This window comes from Canis lupus, chromosome 5 (assembly GCF_048164855.1).
Source record: "Canis lupus baileyi chromosome 5, mCanLup2.hap1, whole genome shotgun sequence".
Classification (NCBI taxonomy): domain Eukaryota; kingdom Metazoa; phylum Chordata; class Mammalia; order Carnivora; family Canidae; genus Canis; species Canis lupus.
Window position 1 is genome coordinate 83,172,909 of NC_132842.1, and position 23,299 is coordinate 83,196,207.

A 23,299-nucleotide genomic window follows, 5' to 3' on the forward strand; every position below is an offset into this window, starting at 1 on the left:
AGAGTTATTTTCCATCAAAATTTTATTTACATTGCCTTTTTTTTTTTTTTTTTTTTTTTTTTTACTATGTATTTGCTGTAATGGGTTTATTGCTGTTGTTTAAAAATAAATTACTGGGATCCCTGGGTGGCTCAGTGGTTGAGCATCTGCCTTCGGCTCAGGGCGTGACCCCGGGGTCCTGGGATCAAGTCCCACATCGGGCTCCCTGCATGGAGCCTGCTTCTCCCTCTGACTGTGTCTCTGCCTCTCTCTCTAGGTCTCTCATGAATAAATAATAAAATCTTAATAAATAAATAAAAATAAATTATTGAGGATTTAAAATAGGTTTTCGGCTTTAATTTCTAGAATAGTAAATACCTACAGAACTAAACCACATAAACAAGAGCTCTTCGGGTCCTCAATTTTGTAAGACTGTAAAAGCAGTCTGGGGACCAGAAGGACCGAGAAATGTTGTCTTGAAAAAATACAGATTCACGGGCACAGATCTCTAGTGTAGCGGGTATGTAACGACAAGACCAAAAAGAAGAGGGTGGAAACAACTTAAATGTCCAATAATCAGGAAGTGGCTAAATAAATTAGGGTGCCTCCATTTGCTAGAACATTATGGAGTCATTAAAAATTATGTTTCCAGAGAGTATTTATTGTGAGAAAATGCTCAACACGCTCATCACGGGAGGAAGCAAATGTTCACCATCATGTTTCTGTAATGCCTGGATTCCTCGGGGAATCGGGGAAACTTGGGGGGGGGGCTGCTGAGGAAACCGACAGGCTCCCAGAGGGGTCCCACGGGCTAGGGCCTCACTGCCACGGAGAGGGCTGGAGGGCCTCTGTATGTCTAAACACGCTAAGACACCATTCCTTCTGGAACAATCCTGCCGAGCTTCTCCCTTTACACCCATGACAAGACCAACTCCTAAACCTAATGTTCCGTACTCACCCCCAAAGGAACAGAGGAATCTTCTACTCCCTGCTCTCCCCAAACTTGATTCTTGTCTTTGCTTCGACACTGGAACCCCGGGCTGACGTTTCTGGTGTTTGCTCGAGTTCCTAAATCTCTCCCAAAGTTCCTCATTCTCCTAAATTCTGGGAAATTCTGGTCTCATCCAACCTCAACCCAAAGACAGGGGCAGGTAGCAGGGAACTGCCAGGGGTGGAAGTCTTTGGGGGCTTCGTGTTTTCCCACTGCAGGGACGCCGGCTGCTAACAAGTGTCACCCAACATCTGCTGCTTACTCGGTTTGCACATTTATTCTCATTCTCCTCATTATGGGCATATAAATCCCTTTTCATGCTCCAGCCTCCTTCTGCCCACATCTGTCTGCAATTTACTCACCACGTGCAGGGCCTGGGAGGAAGCATCTTATTTACGACTTTCTGGAATGCCAGGCAGGATGCTGGGGCCGGCTGAAGGTGCCCACTGCTTTTTGGGAACCCTGCTACCTGGAGCTCGAACGGGCTCCGGGGGGATCTAAGGTCTGGGCCACCCCTAGCGTGAATCAGGAGACCGACATCTCCAGGCGGAGCGGAGGAGGTGTGCCAAGCCCCCCATCATCTGATAATCACCAAGTATCTGCACTAATCGTGCCGGGCACTGGGCCAAGCGCTTTCTATCTCATTTAATCCTGATGACAACCCTCTGAAGTAGCTACTATTATTAGTCCCAATTATGAGACTTTGTTATTGTTACCCTCAGCAGGAGAACTGTATTAGTTCAGAGAGATTAAGGAAGCTGCCCCAGGCCACACCGCCACAGTAAGTGGCAGAGCTGGGATGCAGGCCCAGAGTCTGCTGTCCTCATTACTGAGCTAGGATGGCCTCCTGTCTGTCTCGTCCAGGGGGAAGAAGGGGTGTGTCTGTGCAGTGGAGAAAGTTTCGGACTCCGCTGGTAATTCACTCTGAGCTCTGGCCCAAGTTATTTAGGCACCCTGAACTCCCTTCAGGTGCCTCCATCTGTGGCCAGGGGCGTGGGGGGGTGTTCAACCCCGGTGGGACTGGGGTGAGGGATCCATGCAGTGCGGGCACACAGCAGGTGCGTGACACAGCTGTCCTATCAGCAATACGACAGGTCCTTACTGTTGAGATTGCTGCTTACAAAGGAGCCGCCCCGTCGGGCAGATCTCTGTGCCCCTCGGTGACCTTGGGTGATGGGGAAGCTACCTCACGGCGCAGACTCAGGAAAATATGCCTGCACGGCTGTGTCCTGCGGGCTGAAGGGGGGAGGAGGCCCCCCTTAACAGTCAGCTCTCCGCCCTCAGACATTGCCCCGTTTAGTTCACCGCTACTGTCCCATTGCTCAGACTAGGAACCTGAGGTCCGGGGAGGGGGCAGGCGGTCTGTGCCAGGGGCTGGGCAGTGGTGGAGTAAGTGAGCTTCCGCTTGGCCCCTGCCCATGCCTTTGGGCCCAGAAACAGCGCAGAGAGATTTGGCTCCCTTGCCCCACCCCAAAGGTCCAGAAGGGCGGATACGGGTGAGGATTCTTTCCCCGGGAAAGTACGGACACGCGAGGCAGGCTTCCAGTCCCTGGAATAAATACCAGCTAAGGCGGCTGAGACTGCTTCGAGGCAGTCCCAACTCTCCACAGGGCCAGAAGGCTTCAGGAGACCAAAGGCCGTAGCTTGCATGGCCCCGGGCCCGGTGGCGTGTCCTCGGGGAGACTCCCATGGCTGGAGTCTCCGACCTGAGAGAGGAGGGGGTGTCAGGAGGCCCCAGAAGCTGGGAAGCTCGTACAGCTCTGCCCAGACTCCCCCCTGGACGGTGCGCACGGAGAGAAAATGGGTGCGTGCTCGGCACATGACCTCCCAACGAGGCAGCATCTGCTGGACCACGGCACATGCCACTGCCCGCTCTGGCCTGGAGACACCCCTGTCTGAGCGGCCCCGCTGGAAGCAAAAGGCCAACAGGACAGGGCTGCCCTGTTTTTAGAAGGGCCATGCATTGCTGAGAAGAACTCAAAGGGTGCTGTTTACCCTCAAAGATGATTCCTGAGACTTCCTGGGGACGTTAGTGGGATGCTGGGCGGACAGCCTGCTTGGCCAGCGTGCAAGCGTCCTGCTGCTCAGGTCCCAGCTCCGGCCAAAGACACCCACCACGACAGAGCCCACGGACCGTCCCGCAAAATCCACTCTCCCTGCCCCCGCGCCTCCCTCCTGGTTGGCCTCATAGCTGGACCCCGACATGCAGCCTCGAACGACGTTTCCCAGCTCTCCTGCAGGCCGGCGTGGCCCTCCCACCGAGCTCTGGCCAAAGGGAATCTCGGGCTCTGCCCCTGGCTCTCCCCCAGGCCGAGGGGAGCAGGGATGCCCAGCAGCCTGACACGCTCCTCCCGATGGTGACAGGAGACAGAGACACCTTCTTTAAGCCGCTCTGTTTTGGGGTCTCTTTCCTCGAGCAGCCTGGAAATCAACCTAAGGAACCTGCGCTGGCTTCCGAAATGAAGTTTCCAGAGAACTCATCATTCTAGTAAATGTAAGTGGAAAGCGGGTTGCCAAGGTTTATCACCTTTCTCTCTTCCCCCAGAGAATCAGAGCCAGTCAGGCGGCCTCGAGAGAGCGTTCCGCGTCAGAGCTCTCCAAGCAGGATGAGCAGGATGAGAGGATGACGCCCCCAGCCTTTCTGGAATAATCGATCGAGACCCCTCCTGAAGCCCACGGCGCGTGGGCGGGTGGATCCCAGGAGAGATGGGCACATCAGCCACCGTGGCCCGGGTGGAGCACACGGGAGCCCGCGGCACGCCTCGTTTCCTAGCGTGGTTTGTGGTGTAGACACACCAGCCACGGGCAGGTCAGGGGCGGTCGGGCTCAGCACGGGAGCACCTGGGCACCTATATGGCACTCTCACCTGCCTCCTCCCCTATCCTCTCGGACGCGGGACCCCAGACACAGACCTTCCTGCTGGGCCAGCATCCTGGGTTAGTGGAGACGCCCGCCTGCCACTCGGGCCTCAGAGGGGGCGACCCCACACGACCACGGGGTGGTCACGCCCACGCGGGATGGCACGAGCGTCCCACGCTGCAAGAGGCGGAATTGCACCACTAATGGGGCAGGGCGGCCTGAGCGGGGGATTGGGGGGCTGCAAGGCCCCCGTGTCCAGGCCACCCCACCCCCGCCAGATGCAGGTCCCTGGTCGGCGGCGGCCCTGGGGCCCAAGCCTGAGCCCCAGGCAATGGGAGGGAGGAACTGCCACCGCCTCGCCACTTACCCTGCAAGGCCTCTTTGGCTCTGGCTAGCTCCTGCTCCTTCTGGGCCAGCTGGACCCTGAGCTCGGTGGCCGAGAGGACCTCGGAGGACTTGCCGCCCTGGGTCTCCTCCAGGTCCTTCGTCAGCATCTCCTTCATCTGGCGCAGCAGGTGGACTTCCTCCTGGAGCCGGGACACTTCCTCCCGCAGGAGCCCTAGGGGACAAGGACACACGGTCAGAGGGAGCAAGACACTGGCTCGCGCTCGCTCACTTCTTCTGGGGATGCTTCCAAGGTGCCTTGCTCAGCATTCGAGGACTTTCCTGCACAGGTTCTGGCGAAGAAAACCCCCAAAGCCGGTAACCTTAATCCGCGAGCCCCAGCCCCGCGCACCCGTCCGGTCCGTAGAGCAGCCTGTGGGACCCCCCCACCCCGCCACTCTCCCTGGGGCCCCGCCGCTGCTCCCGCTGCACCCAGGGCGTCCGCTCCCAAGGCCGACACCACCTTCCCACCAATAGGCGGGTGTAAGGTGAGAACGGGGAGTGGACAGGAGGCGGTGTCTGGCCCCGACTTCGGACACACCAGCTCCTTCAACCCTGTGAACGCCTTCCAAGGCGGCCACCGCCATCACCCCCACGCCACGGATTCGGAAGTGGAGGCTCGGAGACATGAAGGAACTCCACGGGGTCATAAAGGTAGCGGGTGGCAGAGCCGGGATTTGAACCCAGACTCGGCCACCTGCAGAGCCTGAGCTCCCAGGCTGACACGCCCGGGAAACAGTCCCCAGAAAGCACCCTTGACACGGGTCACGAAGCACGGAGCCTTCCGGAACCCAGCACTGCGCGACGCCTGCAGGAGGACGAGTGGTGGTAACGGGGACGCCGTGGACGGGGGAGGGAAGGGCTCCCCGCACTTACACCCAGCCCTGTATCCACGAGGGCCCGGGGATGAGGCCGAGGAGAAGGCGGCCCCCCCAGGCCCGCAGGCCGGCTCAATTCTGCAGGTGCCAGACCCTGTCCGCGAGCAGGCTGGTGCTCAGGTGTCCCCTCCTCGGGTAGGGAGACTATACACAGACGCGGGCCCGACAGCACGGCCTCGGCCTTCATCGTGAACCCCACGCCTTGCTCTGTGCCCCCCCAACGCTGGCCCTCCCTCTGCCACATGCAGACTCCCCTACCTCAGGGCCTTTGCCCCTGCAGCGCCCACCACCTACAACGCCCCTTCCTTGTTCTTCCCGAGGCTGCTTCCTCCCTGTGACACAGACCTTCATCCCCGGCCACCTCCTCGGAGGGGCCTCCCCTTCCACCCTGGCTCTTCCTGCCATGGGAGTCGGGGGGCAGCCCTTGCCTCGGGGGGTCGCGGCGGTGGCACAGCTTTATAGAGGCCCTGGGTCCCCGGCTAGGTTCCCTCCCTGGCCAGGCACGTGGCCGTGAGCAGGTCCCTCCCCCCCTGAGCCACGGAGGCTCCCAAATGGGTCCAACGCTCATCGGACTGTGAGGCTCCCCTGGAGGTGGCCCCCTCACCTGGGCCTGCTCCAGGATGTCCTCACGCAGCACAGGAAGCCCCCGGTCCTGGGGAGGCGGTGGCTACCACGGAGGGACGTGTCACCTCCGCCCGCGCCGAGTGTGCTAGAGCACGATGCCTGCGCTCCTCGGGCATCCTGGGCTCACGGCGGGCGGGGCCGAGGGGCAGCAGGGCTGGGGTCCCCCCACCCGCAGGCCTGGCGGGAAGGCCACCTTGACTGCGACCCGCCTCGTGCTCCCCCTGCATCACCTTCTCCGAGGCCTCCTGGGTTCATGTGTGGAGGGGAGGCGTCCCCGCCGGCCCAGCGCCTCCCGAGTCCCCCTGTCTCCCACCAAAGCTGAGGGCCCCTGAGAAGCTCGGTCCTTCCCTCCCCGCCCGGGCACAGAGCCAGCGGGCAGCAGCCTCCCCTCCCCGATCTCCCTCAGCCACCTCTCAGCCCGGAAGGTGGGACCTCGGGGCTGCCAGGACAGCTTCCTCCTGTCCTCACAGGTGCCTTCCTGCCACTCGGTCCCCACCGCCAGCCCGAGACCTAAAGCAGGCCCCCTCCGACCACCTGAGCACAGCCCTTATCAGTGTGGGAGGCCCATCTGCGCCCAGCGGGTGCCCTCCCCGCCCAGCAGCCCTGGTTACCCCGTCCCGGCGCCCTTGCTGCGGGGTCTGAGATGCCCCGGACAGCGTGTGGTGCCCCCCAGACAGCCAAGCTGACTCCCTCGGTCCACCCGTCCAGCCAGAGTTCGTGGGCATTTGCTCCGTGGCAGACACGGCTCCAGGTGCCGGGGGCCTTGGGTGAACGTCCCAGGAGGTCCCGACCTCAGGCCGGTGCTCCCAGACCCCACCGTGAACACGGGCCACAGGACCCCCGAGCCGCACTCTGGGAAGGCAGGCCCCTTGCAAGGGGGCGCCCGGTGCTCGGCCGTCGACGGGCTCAGGTACAGGCTGCGAACTGCCCAAGTCTCTCAGCGAGACTGGAAAGCAGGAGGCTCACTGGGCCGCACCCCCCGACTCCCCTTGCCGCAGCAAGCGCTGCGGGCTGCCCACAGTTAAGGCCCGGGGCAGGGTGTCCAGGAAGGAGAGGGGAACACCTTGGCCTCGAGAAATCTCCCATGAGCGGAAGCGGAACACACAAGCAAGCATAACACGAAGACGGAGCTGCATGGGCTTGCAGCACAGGGACGCCCGAAGTGCAAGATGGAGAGGGTGCTGAGCAGAGCAAAGAGCAGGAGCAAAGGCTGGGAGGCTGGGACGTCAGCGGTCCCTGGACAGGTGGGTGGAGGGAGTGCACAGGCATGAGGTGAGGAAGAGCGGGAGGTGTCCTGGAGAGCCATGCCAGGGTCAGATTATAAAAGGTCTTAACCCTGACCACCTTTCTTGGGACCCCAGCCCCGGCCGTCTCTAGCGGTACTCAAGACTCTGGAATTATCATTCTTGGTCCCTGCCGTACAGCGAGTGTGTCGCCCCAGAATTCACGCTGAACCCTCATGTGTGGTGGTATTTGCAGGTGTGGCCTTTGGGAAGGGAGGAGGCCATGAGGGTTGTGCCCTGGTGTAGGATTAGCGCTCTGACACAAGAGACCCCAGAAAGCTTCCTTGTCCCTCCTACAGCACGAAGGCACAGCAGAGAAAGGCAGCCCCCAGGAAGAGGGTCGTCCCCAGACCCGGAATCTGCCTGCATCCAGGACTCCAGCCTCCCGGGGTGAGAGGGACGCTGTGGGGTCAGCTGCTGCGGACGTCCGTTAGGAGCCGGGAGACACTGACACGCTCTCTCCCACCAATTCTCCTCCCCAGGGTCCGTCCCCACTCAGCGGTCACCTAAGCTCTGCTTCGCAGGAAGGGGTGAGCGACGGCTCCCGTATCCGCGGTCACAGGCGCCTCATCCTGCAGGCGGGGCCTAGTTTGTGTGTTCAGGGATGCGCTGCCTTCAACTGCCCCCGAGGAGCCAGGGAGGTTGTCCTTTATGTCTGTGCGGGTGGCAGAGAGTTTTCAAGGGACCTGGCTTCAAATCCAGTCCGGGCCAGGGCCTGGCTGTGACCCTGAGCGAGCCCCCTCATCTCTCGGGGTCGCAGGTCACGCTACGTGGGGCCAATGCCACCTGTGGGGGGGTTGCCAGAGTTAGGGGGAAAAATTAAAAAAAGAAACAACCCCAAAGCCCCCCACCCCGCCCTGATGCACAGTTCAATCTGAATTTCGGGTAAACAACGTTTTATCCTAGAAGATTCTTTCGGGTAAGCGTGTCCTGGATACTCCACGGGACGTATTTATACTAAAACTCACTCGTTGCTGATCTGAAATTCAAGTGTGACCGGGCGCAGGGTGTTCTATCCTGCAACACTACTCCCGTCCCACGGGGATTCGGGCAATGATACGGGACGGCCAAGGGATAGGGCTGCGCCCGGGCACCTCAGAGGAGGGAGGTGGTAAAGGCAGAGGCCACACGGCCTTCTCTGCACCCCGGCATCGCGGTGGGGGCGCAGAGCAGGATGGGGCCGGGCGCCCCTCTCCGCGGCCAACAGTGGCCAAGGCGGAGGGTTGCTGCGCTCACCTTTCTAGCAGGTGCACCTGACAACGGGGCCCCGCCCCTCGAGAGAGGCCCTGGAGCAGCAGGAGGGCGGGCCGGGGAGGCGAGGCACCTGCAGGAGCCAAGTCTTAGGAGACCAGGCTGGAAAAACAACTTCAGGGAGAGAGAGGCTCGGCCGAGCTGACTGCACCTGCCCTGGCTGGGTGTGTGCACACCCTGGGACCCTCCCAGGGGCACGACTCGGGACCACAGCCCATGCACAGGCTGGGGGGGTGGGCAGGCACGTGGCCTCCCTGGGCCTCGGATGCCTCACTTGTAAAGTGGGGGAGAGGGGACCACACAGCCCCGCTCGGCCAGCGTCGTGCCCCTTCGCCCCGACTCCCGTGCCCCTCTGTGCAGACGGCACTGGCCATCCATCGGGCGGCAGCTGGAGTTGGAAGCGTGGGGTCCGAGTCTCCGGGGAGCTGCTCCCGCGCCGTGTGACCTTGGGTGAGCCGCTGTTCCTCTCTGGGCCTTCGTACTATCGGCGCCCGCTCTGGGGCTCCGTCGGTTAAGTGCCTGCCTTTGGCTCGGGTCATGATCCGGGGTCCTGGGATCGAGCCCTGCATCTGCTTCTCCCTCTGCTCCCTGCGCCCCTTTTGTGTGTCTCTCCCCACCTCTCACAAAAAGAAATAAATAAAAATCCTAAAAACCCACATATCGTTGCCCACTGTTAATGCACCTGCATGGGTGCCACTGACCCTGCATTTCTTCCCTGGGTGGGGGCGCGGGGGGGGTTCCCTCCTCGAGTCCACGCTGCTGAGCTACTCATGAGGGCAGTGGGCGAGTCACCCATGGCTCCTCAAGGGCAAATGCATCAAAATTTAATTATTTTGAATGTAGTTATTTAAATATTTACATTGAATTTAATTGAGAGTCAGATCCTGGGCTGCGCCGGCCACGGTTCAGGCACCTGTGCGCAGCCAGTGGCCACAGGGTCGGGACGCACGGGGCTGCGGGGTGCTGTTCAGTGCTAGTGTGCGGGGCCCAGGGACAGAGCGAAAAGGGGGGACATGGAGCTTGTTAAGTGCCCGGCGCGGCGCAGCCCCACAAACACCCACACAGGGAGCCCTTTGCCAAAGGCCAGGGGTGCGGAGGAAGAAGCCACCTTTGCCCGAGGGTGGGAAGAGGGAGGGAACTGCGTAGCCCCTGGGGGAGCTGGGCAGCTAGTGCCTCGGGGTGGGGGGCCCGGAGTGGTTGGGGGGGCTGGTGCCACAAACGCTGCACACTCAACAGAGCTCCCCGGGCCCAGGAATCTGGAAGTCGGTGCTGCCAGGGAGACAGAGGTCCCCCGCCCCCGGGGACGCCGGCTTTGTTAGCAGGGCGCTGCCCTGGGAGGGGGGCAGGCCCACTCACAGCCGGCAGGGGCACCAGGGAGACCCCGCCCTTCTCTGTCTAGCCTGCCATCTCCTTTGGTTTGCAACAGCAATGAGCGCCTGGTGTTTATTACTATTATTTTTAAAAGCCACTTCTAAGCCTTCCTTGCAGCTAGGGCTGTCCGTGCGACCCGGTTCTGGCGGGCAAGATGTAGGAGAAAGCCCCTGAGGAGGATGACCTTTTAAGGAAAAAGGGCTTTGCCCCTCGTCTGCCTTCTCGCCTGGAAAGCGGACCTGCAGCTGGAGCTGCAGCAGCCACCTTGTAACAAGGAGGCAACGTGCACAGGGCCGAAACGCACCAAGTGAGGAGAACAGGCCCTGGGGGGCCCGGAAAGCGCAGCTCAGCCCTGCCCCTGCACGGAGACCGAGAGCACCCGCTGGGCAGGAGAGCCTCTATGTCCCCGCTGACTCACCAGGTCACCGGAACCACAGCACTGTGGCCCACGGTGGGGCGTGTGCAGGAATCCCTGCAGCACAGAGGGACGTGGGAGCCCCTGCCCCGGGGAAGCCCCTGCTTCCAGGCTTACTTTCAGGGAGCTCCCGGGGTCAGGGGCAGGCGTGGCAGGAGAGGAGGAAGGAAGGGACTTTCCGCGGCTGGAGGCCATTCGCCCGAGCGGCCTGGACAGGGCTCCGGGGGCCCGGGCACCAGGGAGGTCTCCCGTGAGCTGCACCAGCCCTCGCGAGTCAGAGGCCTGAATGAGACCAGCTCTGTAATCACTGCATCACGGCAGCGGCTCCTCCTTCCCCACACTCTTCGCGTGGCAGGCTCTGTCCGGAGCGTTTAACGTGGCTTAGCCAGCTCATTCCTCGCGGCCCTGCTGTGGTCACCCCCGTTCTACAGACGGGCACGTCGAGGCCCGGGAGTTAGGCCACCTGGCCAGGGCCACACAGAGTAAAGAGCAGCTCCTGGGAAAGGACCTGGACGCGGGGCCAGCCCGTCCGTCTCCACAAGAGCAGGGGCCCTGCTCTTTGGCTCACACCCGGCATCCAGCACCGAGAGCCCTGTGGGGGCTGGGCTCCCGGAAGAAAGGTGCTGAGCACGGTGCCTGGGAGGCCTAGGCAGGACGGGCGGGTCTGGGGTCACCCCGCCTGGGGCTCAGGCCTGGCTCCTCCACGTCCCAGCTTGTTGACCTTTGAATAAGTGACTTCTGAGCTGATCTGAAAACGGAGCCCGGACCAGTCTCCCAGGCCTGTGGTAAACATTAAACAAAGCAATCGTCTAAGGGGGAACATTCCGGAAGGTTCTAAATAGGGGTCATGCGTAGCTTCTTACAAAACAGGGCACATTTCCCTGATGTCCTGACGGAAGGCCCTGGCCTAGATAATCACAGAGCCCGGGCGGGGAGTGCCCACCCGGGGACGGTGGATTAGGTGGCACAGAAGGCCGAGTGCCGGGTCCGGGGCTCAGGGCAGGGGCTCTGGGTGGAGGCCAGGCTGCATGAATGGGGCCGTCGCTGGTGGCACCTGGGTGACACCTTGATAAGCAGACAAGCCTGCGCCCGTCAAACCTTGCCAAACTCACCCAGGACAGGTAACACCTGTGTGTTGTGCTGTACGTACATTGTGCTTCAAGGGGTAAAAAAAAAAAAAAAAAAAAATCCAACTACAGCACTAATGTATTTTAGACGTTCCACTAAAAAATCATTTTTATAGTCTGTCCCTCAAAACCCGGGTACGGAGCCCGGCAGTAGGGTGCCGCCCAGCAGGCCTCAGTGAAACGGAGCTGGGGCCCCAACCCTGCCCATCTGGAAGGCTCTGCGGCTGACCTCAGTCCCCGCACGGGAGGCCCGTGTCCCAGGAACGGCCAGGGCGCTCACCCGAGCTACACACATGCTGTGGGAGAAGCCAAACGCCAGGAGAAGGCTCCCAGCTGCCCCGGCCAGGGGAGGTCACGTCCAGGGGGCGCACCGAGTGCTCATGAGCTCTCTTCCGGGCCCGTCACCCCTCACGGAGCCCAAGGCGGACAGCGCTGCCATCTCCTGAGCACCGGCCTGCCTGCTCGATGCCACCCGTGGGACGGCCGGCTTCATCTCACTGCTTCCTCCTAGCACCCCGTCCAGGGCTGTGGTGACCCCGCGTGAGGATCGCAGACGCTGGGGGTGCGCGGGGTCGCCCCCTCCAGCCACGTGCCCGGGAGGTGCCCCGCAGAGCCTGCCAGGCCGCGAATGCCGAGTCCCTGCCAGGGCCGGGCTGCAAATCTTCCTGCTATGGTGGAGCTTGTTCCAGAAACTAGCAATAGGGTCGCCCTTAGAGGAATAAGACGTGAAGCCTGAGCTACTCCTGTGGGCAAATCACCGAGAGACGGGGGCTTCTCAGGCCCAGGCCTGACGAGTAACAGGACCAAATGAGGCCGGTAGCCAGAGGCAGAGGGGAACCCTGAGAAGGCGGAGCCCGCTGCCCAGGGTGGGAGGGGGCAGGTCTTCACGGCCTAAGCGCACCTCCTCTGCGCTCCTGCTTTTCTGCTGGGGGAGCGCACGGCGAGGAGGCGCTGTGTCCGGCTGCAGGGCTATGCGCCGTCTCTCCTGGAATTCACTCTCGCCATCATCGCGGTGAGACCAGGTGCCCCGTGCGCTGCCGCAGCGTGCCCGGAAGGTCCCAGGTCTTCACGCGCACGAACTCTCAATCCTCACGGCAACCGTCGGGGGGGTCACCCGTGTGGCAGGAACCGAGGCACGGAGAGAAGAGAGCTCCGGCAGTTGGGCCTCGCGTCTGGCCGCAGAGCCTCCCTGTGGCCACGGAGTCCTGTTAAGCCCCTTCTCCCGCGGCCGCGGCCGCCAGACTGCAGCTCCCGCACCTGGCCCTCCAACGGTCCGCATCCCGCCCGCATCCTGAACCGCCCCAGACCGCGGAACCTCGGCCTCTTGCTGAAGCTGCCGCAACTTCCGAGTGGGGCCGGGAGCCCTGGTTTCGGACAGTCCGGGGCGGCGGGCAGCGGTGGTGGAAGCAGCGACGTGACCCTTGGTTCCAGCCCCAACCCCAAAGGGTCCTTCAAGCTCTGTCAATGACCGGATTGGCCCAGGGAAACCCAGCCGGGTCGGCCTTGAAGGGCCCGTTCTGCCTACGGAGAGAGACAGCCTGGCAGAGCCGGAGCCGGGGCGGCGGGCTTGGGGCCTGGTGAGGCCGGCCTTAGCGTCACTCCCCAGCAGGCCTCCGGCACCACGCCTGTTCCCACGCGTCGCGCAGGTTCTCCGGTCCCTGCCTCGGTTCCCCCTTCTCCTGGACACAGAGCCGGCTACGCCAGGCCAGGCCCAGCAGCGGGCAGGGAGTGCCGGGATTGCGGCGTGCTGGCGACTTCCGTGGTCTCTGGGCCTCTGTCATCCGATCCTGACGCTTACAGCCATGGGGGTGACCAGGAGGCAGGACAGCACTCACCAAACACGATGGGGTTCTCAGATACCACCCGGCACTCACTTCTCGGCGGCATTAGTCCCCGGCAGCTCCGGCCTGAGAGCCACTGGTAACCCCTGCTACAGGTGGCGGGGGGGGGGGGGGGGGACCGCAGGCATCCAGGGGATACAGCCCTTGTCGTTTTCTCATATTTCACAGTAATTAGTTTTTTTTTCCTTCAGGTATGCCGTTTAATCTGTCCTGCAGAGGCCGCCCCGTGCAGCTGCTGGCCCCTAAACACAGCTTTTAGCCAGACTCTCCGCGGGCCCCTGCCTGCCACACTCATCCTCCGGGCGGGCCTGCTGCCCACGGGCCCGTGGTTCCCACAGGAGCGCTCCACATCCCAGAAATCCGATTCTCTCCAGGGACAGGGGCCTGCAGCCTCCTGCTCCCCCCACCCACGTGCTGACTCAGCAGCGATTGCGGGCCAGGCACCAGCGATGCAGACCAGGTCGCAGGCTCAAGACGGACAGTCACAGGCTCAGAAGCAGGGACACCGGGGCCGGCGGGGGGCGGGGGGAGTGGAGGGATCACAATCACACAGGTGCCTCATTCACAGGCGGAACTAAGCCCGAGCATCGGTGCTGCAGGACGTGCTCCCTGAGGGCGCCTTGGCCTGATCCCTACAATATGCCCCATGAGGTCCCCGTGTCCTGTGTCCACGGCGCTGCACGCCCAGAAAGCCCTTCTCGGGCCGTGGTTTGATGGTGCCAGAGCACTGACGGCCAGCAGGAACCCCATGGTCCTCTGGGATCTGCAAAAATCACTCAGCAAGTTGTTCTAGCTCTAGACACCATCTGGCTGGGACTGGGAGAGGTAGCATTCCCCTGTCACCTGGGCGGCCAGTGTCCCTGATGGGCGGTGGCGGCAGCAGCAGCGATTGCTCGCGCCCAGAGCCTGGTGCCCGGGTGTCCTGGGTGGCCTCCAGGAGCCTGCTGCCACCTGCTTGCTGGGCTGGAGGGGTGGGGGAAGAAGGGGCTGGCCTCCCCTCGGGCCCTGGCCACCCCTGCCCCAGCTCCAGATGCACCGTGTTCCCATTGGGGCACAGCAGCACCTGCGGGAGCCGGTCCACGGCCTCAGGTGGGCTGACGGCGGCTGCCCCAGGACCCCGTGTGGTGCACAGAGGAATCTCCACACACGTGTCATGCTGAGCCACCGTTACCACTTCCTCTGCAAGGCGGGCTCATCCCACCTTTTCCACCTTTCTCGTTATCCCCTCTTGGATGGCGCCGTGGACGTTTCCAGTCTGCTAACATCTCTGGGCGCCCCCTGCCTCTCCATTTGTCTTTTTTTTTTTTTTTTTTTTTTGACGCAGCGCTTCCATGTCCCTCTGGAGAGCCGGTCTCAGGGCCTGGGGTTCAGGCCTGGAAATGTGGCCCCGTCTGGCCAATCAGAGCCCAGAATCACCCTGGCCTTGGTGATTGGCTCGGGAGGGACACACGCGACCCCAAAGCCAGGCCGGTCAAGGCCAGTGTCTGGCCCACCCATCCCTCTCCGGAGGTGAGCCTGAGGATGAGCCTAGAGATGCCGGCAGCGGGCTCGCCAGGGGAGGCGAGGGCGGACGACATGGACTGCACTCAGGCAGCAGCCGTGTCTCGGGCCACACCAACCCGAGGTCAGGAAAAACCCTGCACGTGAGCTAATTCGTTCTTAAGCCAGCTGGAGTTGTGTTTTCTATCCCATCTCCCCGGGAATGAATTCAGGGAACCTGCTTTTGTGCAGGATCGTTTTCTGGGCACCCGGCATCCCCGCAAACTTAAAGGCCATCTGCCGTATGCCAAGCGCTCCGAGCTCTCGCTCTCTTTCCTGAGCTGATGGACAGAATGGATACTGGGGTTCCCTTGCACAACACCGGTGAGTGCTCACGCCGTGCGTACTTCAAGCCGGGCTCGCCTCTGCACTCAACAGTCCCCCTCTGGCTTGAACCCCGGAAGGCACACACTTTCATGTCCTGCCTCAAGGCCACATCCAGACGTCTCCCACCCATGTCAGCCTTTCTCCTTTTATCCCACCTGGAGGGGTCCGTGGACACCAACCCCACCCTCAGCCGCTGGGTCTCCTCCCTTCGCCGGAGGGCTCCAGCTCCCGTCTGGGTGCTGACCATGTGCCTGGCTCTAAGCCTCAGCCCACCCAGTTCTCTTGCCAAGCCCGTGGGAGCGGGGCTAGCATGCCCCCCATGTCGCACAGGCGGGGACACGGAGGCCGGGGCAGAGGCACTGGCTGGTTCAAGGTGGCGCCGGTGGTGCAGCTGGATCCCAACCCAGGAGTCTGAATGATGGCAGAGCTCGTGTTCCTAACTACTGGACTAGGCTCCCAGCCCAAATACCGTGCTGTGCATATTTCTTGAGCTAAATGCCAGAACAAAAAGCCTGACGAATGGGCACAGTTCTAGAAGGAATCACGCCTGACTTCGAACTTCGGTAAGAACGTCTGGGCCCTCCATTCTTGGCTCTTGGAAACAAGCGTCGCCCTCCTCAAGGGCTGGCTTCTAAAGGAACACATCCAGAACGGGACCCCAACGCTCCGTGGCGTGGCCTCTTTCCCTCTCCCCCTCACCATGCGTGACTCTCGCCTCTCACCCCTCCTCTCTCTTCACCACCTCCAGGGGAAAAAAGAAAAAAAAAAAAAAAACCCAAAACATAAAGGGGAGGGCGTGGTATTGGTTACACCCACCAGCTCAGGACACAGCCCAGCGTGCAATGAGCACAAAGCTCACAGCAAATGGGGTGGAATCAACTTGAGTGAGGCCTTGGACTGCTCCAGCTTTCTTTCCTGCCCCTGAGTGCGAGTCAGCAGCAAAACACCTGCCTCCGTGTCCTTGTCCACCCATTAGCAGGAGGCACCGGGCAGATGGACGCTGCCTGTGCCACGGGTCGGAGAGCGGGTTTTCCGGGGGAAGCTCCCAGTGGGAAGAGCTCCTTCCTACAACTGGGAGAAGAAAAGCATTTCTATCTCCAGCAGTTTATACACAAAGTGAGGCCCAGGGGACGGGGCCTGGAATCCACAACCTTGACTGTGAGGCCACTGGCCACTATGGCCTGGAAACCAAACCGGAAACACGCTTCGGCTGGAATATTCTGCTCGGCCAGCCTCGGACATCGGCGCAGGGGTTAAAGGCATGGAAATGCGCCAGGCAGGCCGCGGGCCCCACAGATGTAAACAATTAGGCAGAGACGAGAGGTGGGCGACGGGGGCCCAGCCGATGGCTCTCCCAAGCGTCGCCTCCACACAAGGGTGGAGGCTCGGGGATCCCTGCATCTTCGGGTCCTTATTGCAACCAGATCCGGGCTTTCAGAAGAATTTAAACCAAGGTCCAGACGGTGGCCTGAACGTGTGGTGAACCTGCAGGCCCCCGTCCCAAAGGCGGCCGCGGAAGGCGAACTGAGGCCGGCGTGTCTGCTAGGCCACGACCTCTGTCTCCCAGCGTGCTCGCCCACGACAGGGCGGCAGCGACAGCGAAGAGCAGGACCACGTCCTGGCTCTGGCCTTTCTCGCCTGTGTGACCTGCAGGCCGCGTCTCTGTTCTCACGCGGGAACCCACACAGAAAGAGGGCGCATCTCCTGGTGCTGCCGTGACGTTCGTGGGTGATGGGGAAAAAAGCTGGAGAAGGGGCCTGGCACGGCCGAAGCCCCTGCTCTGAGGCCCCCCCGGAGGAGGGCTGGCCCCCCGGAGGCGGTGGGAGAGGGGAGGGCATCACGGCGGGGGGGGGGGGGGGGGCGGCCGGGGAACCTGCAGCGCAGCAGGGCAGCCCGGGGAACGCGCTCCCGAGGACTCTCCGGCCCAACTGAGCAGCTGCTCCAGGAAGAAATAAAATATGCTCCACGTACTTTAAATGTTTCGCTCATGAACGCTGGGAGGGCCGCCTCTAAGTGGTCTAGCAGTAAAGTCAGCAACGAGCACGGGTCGCGGCTCTCACGCTGGAGCCGGGGCCAGGCGGAGCCGCAGGGCTGGGGGGCGCGCAGGAGGGCAGGCGGGCCGCCGGCGTGGAGCCCGCTGGGGCTTCCAGAAGGCGCCATCTGGGATTTTTCAGAGGGGCACTGGGATCACATCCTGGTGTCCTAATGTGAAATTGGATCCTCCCTCTGGAAACCAGGCCCCGGGCAGCCATAGGGGCAGAGGGGAGGGCCCTTCCGGCCTCGGCCGGTTTCCCACACTCCAAGGGCGCCCCGGGTTCCAGCCAATCGAGTTAATTGAAAAATTACCTTGGACTGAGAAAGAGCAGGCCTAAGCCACGGGGGACGGGTTCCCAGGAGACCCTACTGGGTCCAGCGCGGCCGGCCTCGAACCTCGAACAGCCGCAGCTGGGAGGTCGGGCAGGGCGCTCAGCCTTGCGGGGACACAGGTCTGGTGCGACCTCCCAGCAGCCTCAGAGGGTGGTGCGATGCCCGCGTCTCCGACGAGGGCGCTGAAGGGCCTGCCCCGGGCCCATACCTGGCGAGGGGTGGGCCACTGTCACGGGGCCACCTGGCTTCCCCCTGCCATACGTCTTCCCAGGATTTTATTCTCTGACGTGTCCCAGGGCCCCCAGCCCCAAATCCTGACAAGCATAACCCAGAAAGCACGCCCAGGCTGCCCAGCAGCTAGCGAGGCGGGATGGAGGCCTCCGGCCCGGACCAGGTGGTGTTTTCTCACGAACAAGGCCGTGCAGCGGCCTGATCCTGCGGAGCTCATGCGGCACTTCTAACTGCTTCTTCCCTACTGTCCTCATTAAGGGCAGTGACCCAGGCCCAGGGAACAGCTGCTCGCCCCAGCGTTCATCCGGGGAGCGCAGGGTGCGTGAGGCCTGGGCCCGGCTCCCTCCCCACCCCTGCAGGCTCTGGGAGGGGGCGGGACAACCTTGCCTCTCGGGGCTGCTCTGTGCATCCTGTCCTCCTAGCCTCTGTCTGAAGGGCTGAGGGAGGGAGCCCACGATCCCAGAGTGGTCCATCCTGTCTCCGGAGACCTTGGTGGTAGCGGATTCCTGGACTTCAGGGTGAGGACCAACAGGGGCCCCCGCGGTCATGTCCCTCCTCCCATCAGGCTACACCCTTCAGAGCTAAAAGTGAACAAAATTGATTAGAAAAACACTTTGCTTGGGGAGCTTCAGCAGCGTGGGCTGTCAACCAAACAGAATCCAGGCAGAAAAAGGTGGGGAATTTTTTTTTGGGGGGGGGCGAGGGGGCAGGAGGGTCACCTCAGGCCCCTAATGAGCTACTGAGCTTCTCTCCCCCGCAGGAGAACTCGGCCCCAACATAGAACCTGCGTATCGGTCTTCCCGTTTCTGCCAGATGCTTGCTGAGCACCTCCGCTGACATGCGACATGCGGAAACGTGGCAGGGGCGAGGCCGTCGGGGCTTGAGTCCCAGCGTCTCCGTAGCCTCCCTGTGCCTCCCTCATCTGTAAATTGGAGCAACGGGAGCCCCTCTCTCCCGGGGCGCTGCGAGGAGGAAATGAGCCACCGTCCGGGGGCCGTGGCTGCGCACGGAACAGGGCTCGGCCGGGCTGACACAGCGGCTTTCCTGCCAGTTCCCCCCCCCCCCCCCCCCCCCCCCCCCGTGGGAGCCACCGCCTTCTGGTTCTGAGACCAGCCCCTGCCTGGCAGCCTGGTCCTGGGTCCCCAGGGGCGTCTCCTGGAAACTCCTGACCCTGCTAGAACGTTCTCTGCGGGGAGGTCTCCAGAGCAGCCGGGCCGCGCAGCCCACGCGATCCGAGGCTGGAAGCCCACGGGAAGGGGGCACGGGAAGCCCCTGTCTTTGCCGCCCACCACCCCCGCTTTCTCGCTTATTAACCGAGAGAGAAAGAGATGTGACCTGAACCCTGCTCTGAGCGGCCACCAGCGTGTCACCCGACGTCCCCCCCGTCCGTCTGGCCCACTCCACCAACATTTCACAAAGGTCAAATGCTTACTCCACTCCATATGCCGCCTCTTGGGAGAGCAGAGGAGGAAACTATTCGAAAAATGTAAATTGAAAAAAAAACCCCACGGCGCCCCACCTCCCATCCCCGTCCCCCACACGCTCGCACACGGGCTCGCACACGCACGCACGGCTCACACCCAGCTCGACGGCACACATGACCGCGCCTTGGCACCACTTAAAAGAAGCAGGAGGACAAAGAGACGATGCGGAAATTCTCACCCACGGTGACCGGCCCCCAGGCTGCTTTCCCTGGAGGAATACAAACAAGCCTGCCAACCCGGACAGGGGGATCTTGAACGGACCAGCATCCTTCCAGGTCTTTCCGGAGCACCTCCCGGCAGGAGGCATGTGTTATGTGTCCCAGCAGCTCACGGTCAGGGGCCCGCGGAGCTGGGGCCCGGGGATGCCGGAGGCCAGGGCTGCCCTCTCCCCATCCCTCGCCGCACAGCCCTGCGCCCTCTTGGCCGGAGGTGCTTTCAAGACCAAACGTGCTTTTCCTTGAAGTCTCTCTTCTGCACCCTCCCCTGCCTCCCGGCACCAGGGAGACAACGGCACCAACTGAAGAACAGCGGGTTCTAGGTTCGGCTGCTGCGGACCCCGTGTGCGGCCCCAATGGAGCAACGATGGGAAGCTGGAGCAGAGACCCTGGCCGTGAGCGGCCTGGGGCGGGCCAACGGCTTTCTGTTGGTCCGTGTATCGCAGTCCAAGCCAGCCTCCTCCCGCCCTACTCCCTTGAGCTGAACTTCTAGATCTTTTCTCTTTCGACTCCACAAACTCCAAACCTGGAATGTCCAAGGCCTCGGGTTGGGACCCCCTTGCTGACACATCTGAAATGGTCTGATGGCTCACAGCCGCATGAAGGAGGGCACGTGCCGCTGGGGTGAAGCGAACTGGTGGGGTGGGGGGTGTTCAACAAAACCAAACACACAGGCCACGGGTTGTGCGTCCACGGTCGGACAAAGCGGCAGAAAGTAGGCCAAATGCAGAGTCCTAACGAGGAGCAGGTGTTCGCATTGTAACTGACTTGTAATAAGAAAAAGCCCCGTGTCCTGTGGGCACGCTGCCATCTCCCCCTGGAACTGCAGGCTGGTCACCAGCCAGGCCAGTGAGGTCACCCCGTCAGGGGTGGATGGCACATAGCTGCGGACATTCCAGGAATCAAAAACAAAACAAAACTAAACAAAAAAAAAATCAAACGCAAGCTCTGGTTATTCTTCAGCCAAAGGCCCTGGACGATGAAGCTCAAACCCAAGAGGCCCAGGGACAGGGGGACAGCACCCCTCCGGTGCCTTTGCAGGTTAGCGGTTAGGTCAGCACGGCTTCCAGCAACGGCCAGGAGCAAGGCCAGAGGGGTGTTCAGCTAAGATCCTTTCAGTACTTGTGAAAAATAACCCGGGATAACCCCCCAGTGCCCAGGAAATTGTGCCCCTGATCCCCAGAGAAAGCTGTAAATCTCCTTCCAAATGAGCATTTTTTTTTTCTCTGTGTGCACACCTGCAAAAAGCTCCTTTGGGGGGAAGGAGGGGGACAACCAGACCCCTACCCTGGGCTGGCCCGGCCTGGCCTGGCAGGTAGGCAGCTGACTCAAACATTTCCAGGCAGAAACTCAATCTCCTTTGTCACCTGGCCCGCAAGTATTGTTTTCCTCCTCCACCTTTGTCCTCCCCTTTCTGTAATCCCTCGGCTGCCTGAAAACGTTCACAGGACCCTCTTGCCAAGTGGCTGTTTATTTGGCCACGGATGCTGCCTACGGGGCCCCAAAAGACGTATGTGAACTTGTCACTGCTTAGGTTTTGGTTCCTTTTGAACCAGGAGCTGCAGCAAGGGGGGGTGGGGTGGGGGGTGGTGCAGGGCGGGGAAAGAGGGAATGCAGAAAAGGGGAAAGAATGGTGTACTAAGTGCACAGCCCCGGCCCCACCTGTCCTAACAGCATCCTGTGGAGCTTCTAGCTGCCTCCCCGCCGCCTTGCTCCCAGGGGGTGCTGCTCATGTCTTCAGGACCCTGCTGAGTCCCCTTCGACAAACAGGAGAGACGGAACACACAGCTCGGTGAGGGGACACTGCTAGACGAGCAAGGGGTGCTTCTGGCACCACCGGCTCTCACCTACTGCCAGAAAGGGTGCCCGGAGGGGGAGGAGAGAGGTGAGGTTGGTCAGGCCGGGGATCAAGGCAAGATGTCCTGCCCACCCCCTGCCCCTAGCACAATCCGCTCTGTCCTGACTGGGTAGAGAGATGGGGGGAGGGGGATGAAGCTGGGGTGCAGGGAGGTGTATGGGATCCTGTGCCATGGCGGCTGTTGTCTCGTGTCAACGAAACAGACTTAGTGTGGAAGATCTTCACCTGGTAGGATGCGGGCCAACAGGTGGATGCTACGATGAGATCGACTCGGGGCTCCCTATGAAGGTGAATGCTTAAAACCGAGCCAACACTGTAGGGGTTGCCTGGAAAGGAAGTGAGTTCCCAATCCTGGGAGGCATTTAAGCTCAGGGGGAGCACCTCGACCGGACAGAAGCAGTTAATGTGTCGTCCTTGCCCCAAATTCTTGAAGTTACCTACTTGCCCACAATCTGGAAGGACGCAGCTACACAGGCCAGGGACCCCGCCACCTGTACAGATGCAGCTGGGCCAGGACAGTCACCTGATCCAGGGTCTGCCGAACCACTGGCAGGGACCAGTCAGGTTCCCTCTCCCAGGCACTGACGGGACTGCAAGAACCCGGCCAAGGGGCAGAGCAGCAAGGCCGGGAAGGCAGCTGCGGAGAGTTCTTGGGTGGAAAGGGTAGGGGGGCGCGCTGGGGAGAGAGGGCACTGCCCCAGGCTCCCAGGGTTCGTGGCCGGACCCCACGTGGCCAGCCTTGGGCTTCTCGAGGTTGCCTGCGGCGTCCGTCCAACAAGCTGCAGTGCTTTGAGCGGAGCACCTTCTCTCACCTGAAGCACCAGAGCATCGCTGGTGGGACACGCTGCAGCAGGTGCAGGGCCCTCCCGCGGGATGCAGGGCTGGGCGAAGGCTCAGTGACTGTCACTGCAACCTGCCGTTCCTGAGGCTGCGAAGGGGATCAAGCCCCAGAGCACCTCCCCACGGCCAACTCACATCCCCTCGGACTACGGGGTTCACGCCCGGCCTGTGGCCTGCACATACCTCCCGTCATCACCGCTCAGCACAGCGTCCTGATCCGACCACGTGCCATGGACAACAAGGCTCAAAGCTCAGTCACAGCCAAGACTCTCCGAGTCCCACCAGGCAGCAGAGTGCCCGGGGGCGCACACTAACCTACCCCCACCCGACCCCGCGGGAAGACGCTTCCGATACCACCAATGCCAAGTCCAGGCTCAATAAACGTTTTATTATTTGCAACCCATTTGAGATGGTTTATTATATGGCAGTGGCTTTACTTAGTAGGGACCTACTGTCCGTCAGGCTGTGCAGGGTGGGCTCCTCACTTCCATTACAGGATGAGGAAGCTGAGGCTCCGAAAAATAAAGCAGCTTCTTCAAGAGCCCCTGATGGGGGCTTCCCACAGTTCGTCAGTCTCTGACAAGCTGCTGCCAGACACGTGTCCCCCCGGCAGATGCTACCTCCGAAAATTCTCCCCGGCCAGGACCTCACCCTGTGTCTCCCACTGATCACTGACCCTGAACTTGGGCGATGTGGGCGTCTGGCCGGGGAGCCTGTATCTCTCCAGCACCCATTTTGGTATCAAACTCACACAAAGGATATTTACGAGCACCTACTCTGGGCCGAGGCCCAAGCCGAACACCGTGCATAAACCATCTCGTTTAACCGTCACGAAACCTCTACATCCCCGATTCACGGATGAAGAAACCGAGGCTCACAGGGCTTAAGGAGATTGCTCTAGGTCCCCCCGGTTGGAAGTGTGGCCTCGGGGCCCCAAGCACTTGGCACACGCCTCCCGTGTCCCCACACGCGGAGCCCCGGGTCCAGTCCTTGTGTCAGTTGGGGACCTCACGCTCCAGCCTGAGCAATGCCAGTCAGAGGCAAGCCAACCACCCTTTCCTCTAAATCCCAAGCTTCCGGCTGCCCACCCCACCCTGCTGTGAGAAGCTGGCATCTGTCTGTGGGGTGTGGATTCAGGTCATCTCTGGGGGGGATCAATCAGTGCTTTCCAGGGACATGGCCAAGCTTCACGTGCAGCCTGGAGAACCTGACCCTCGATGGAGAGGGTGAGAGAACCAGATGCCATCTGGAGTGCCCGGGACCAGCTGCTGCCACTGACCTCAGTGAGTTGAGCAACACCGGGGAAGGGGCAAGAGGCTGGCAATGGGGACATCACACATCATGCACTCATGCAGGCCCCCACGGGAGCATGGAGCACGCCCACAGGGGCAGGGGCGGGAGCGTGCTCACACCAACCCCCGTCCAGGCCCAGGCG

The 23,299-nt window shown here is 61.6% G+C and overlaps 1 protein-coding gene across 10 annotated transcripts in view; it reads right to left on the reverse strand.

Moving 5' to 3' along the window:
* Positions 1–23,299, reverse strand: part of KAZN (kazrin, periplakin interacting protein) — a 1,010,923-nt gene that overhangs the window by 108,367 nt on the left and 879,257 nt on the right. For 9 of the 10 annotated variants that reach the window (XM_072828267.1, XM_072828268.1, XM_072828272.1 and 6 more), the window contains one exon: positions 4,197–4,388. In XM_072828267.1, coding sequence (XP_072684368.1) covers positions 4,197–4,388 — 192 coding nt within the window. Of the gene's footprint in view, positions 1–4,196; positions 4,389–7,504; positions 7,739–23,299 lie in introns of those variants that run through there. The other variant, XM_072828275.1, reaches the window with a different exon arrangement.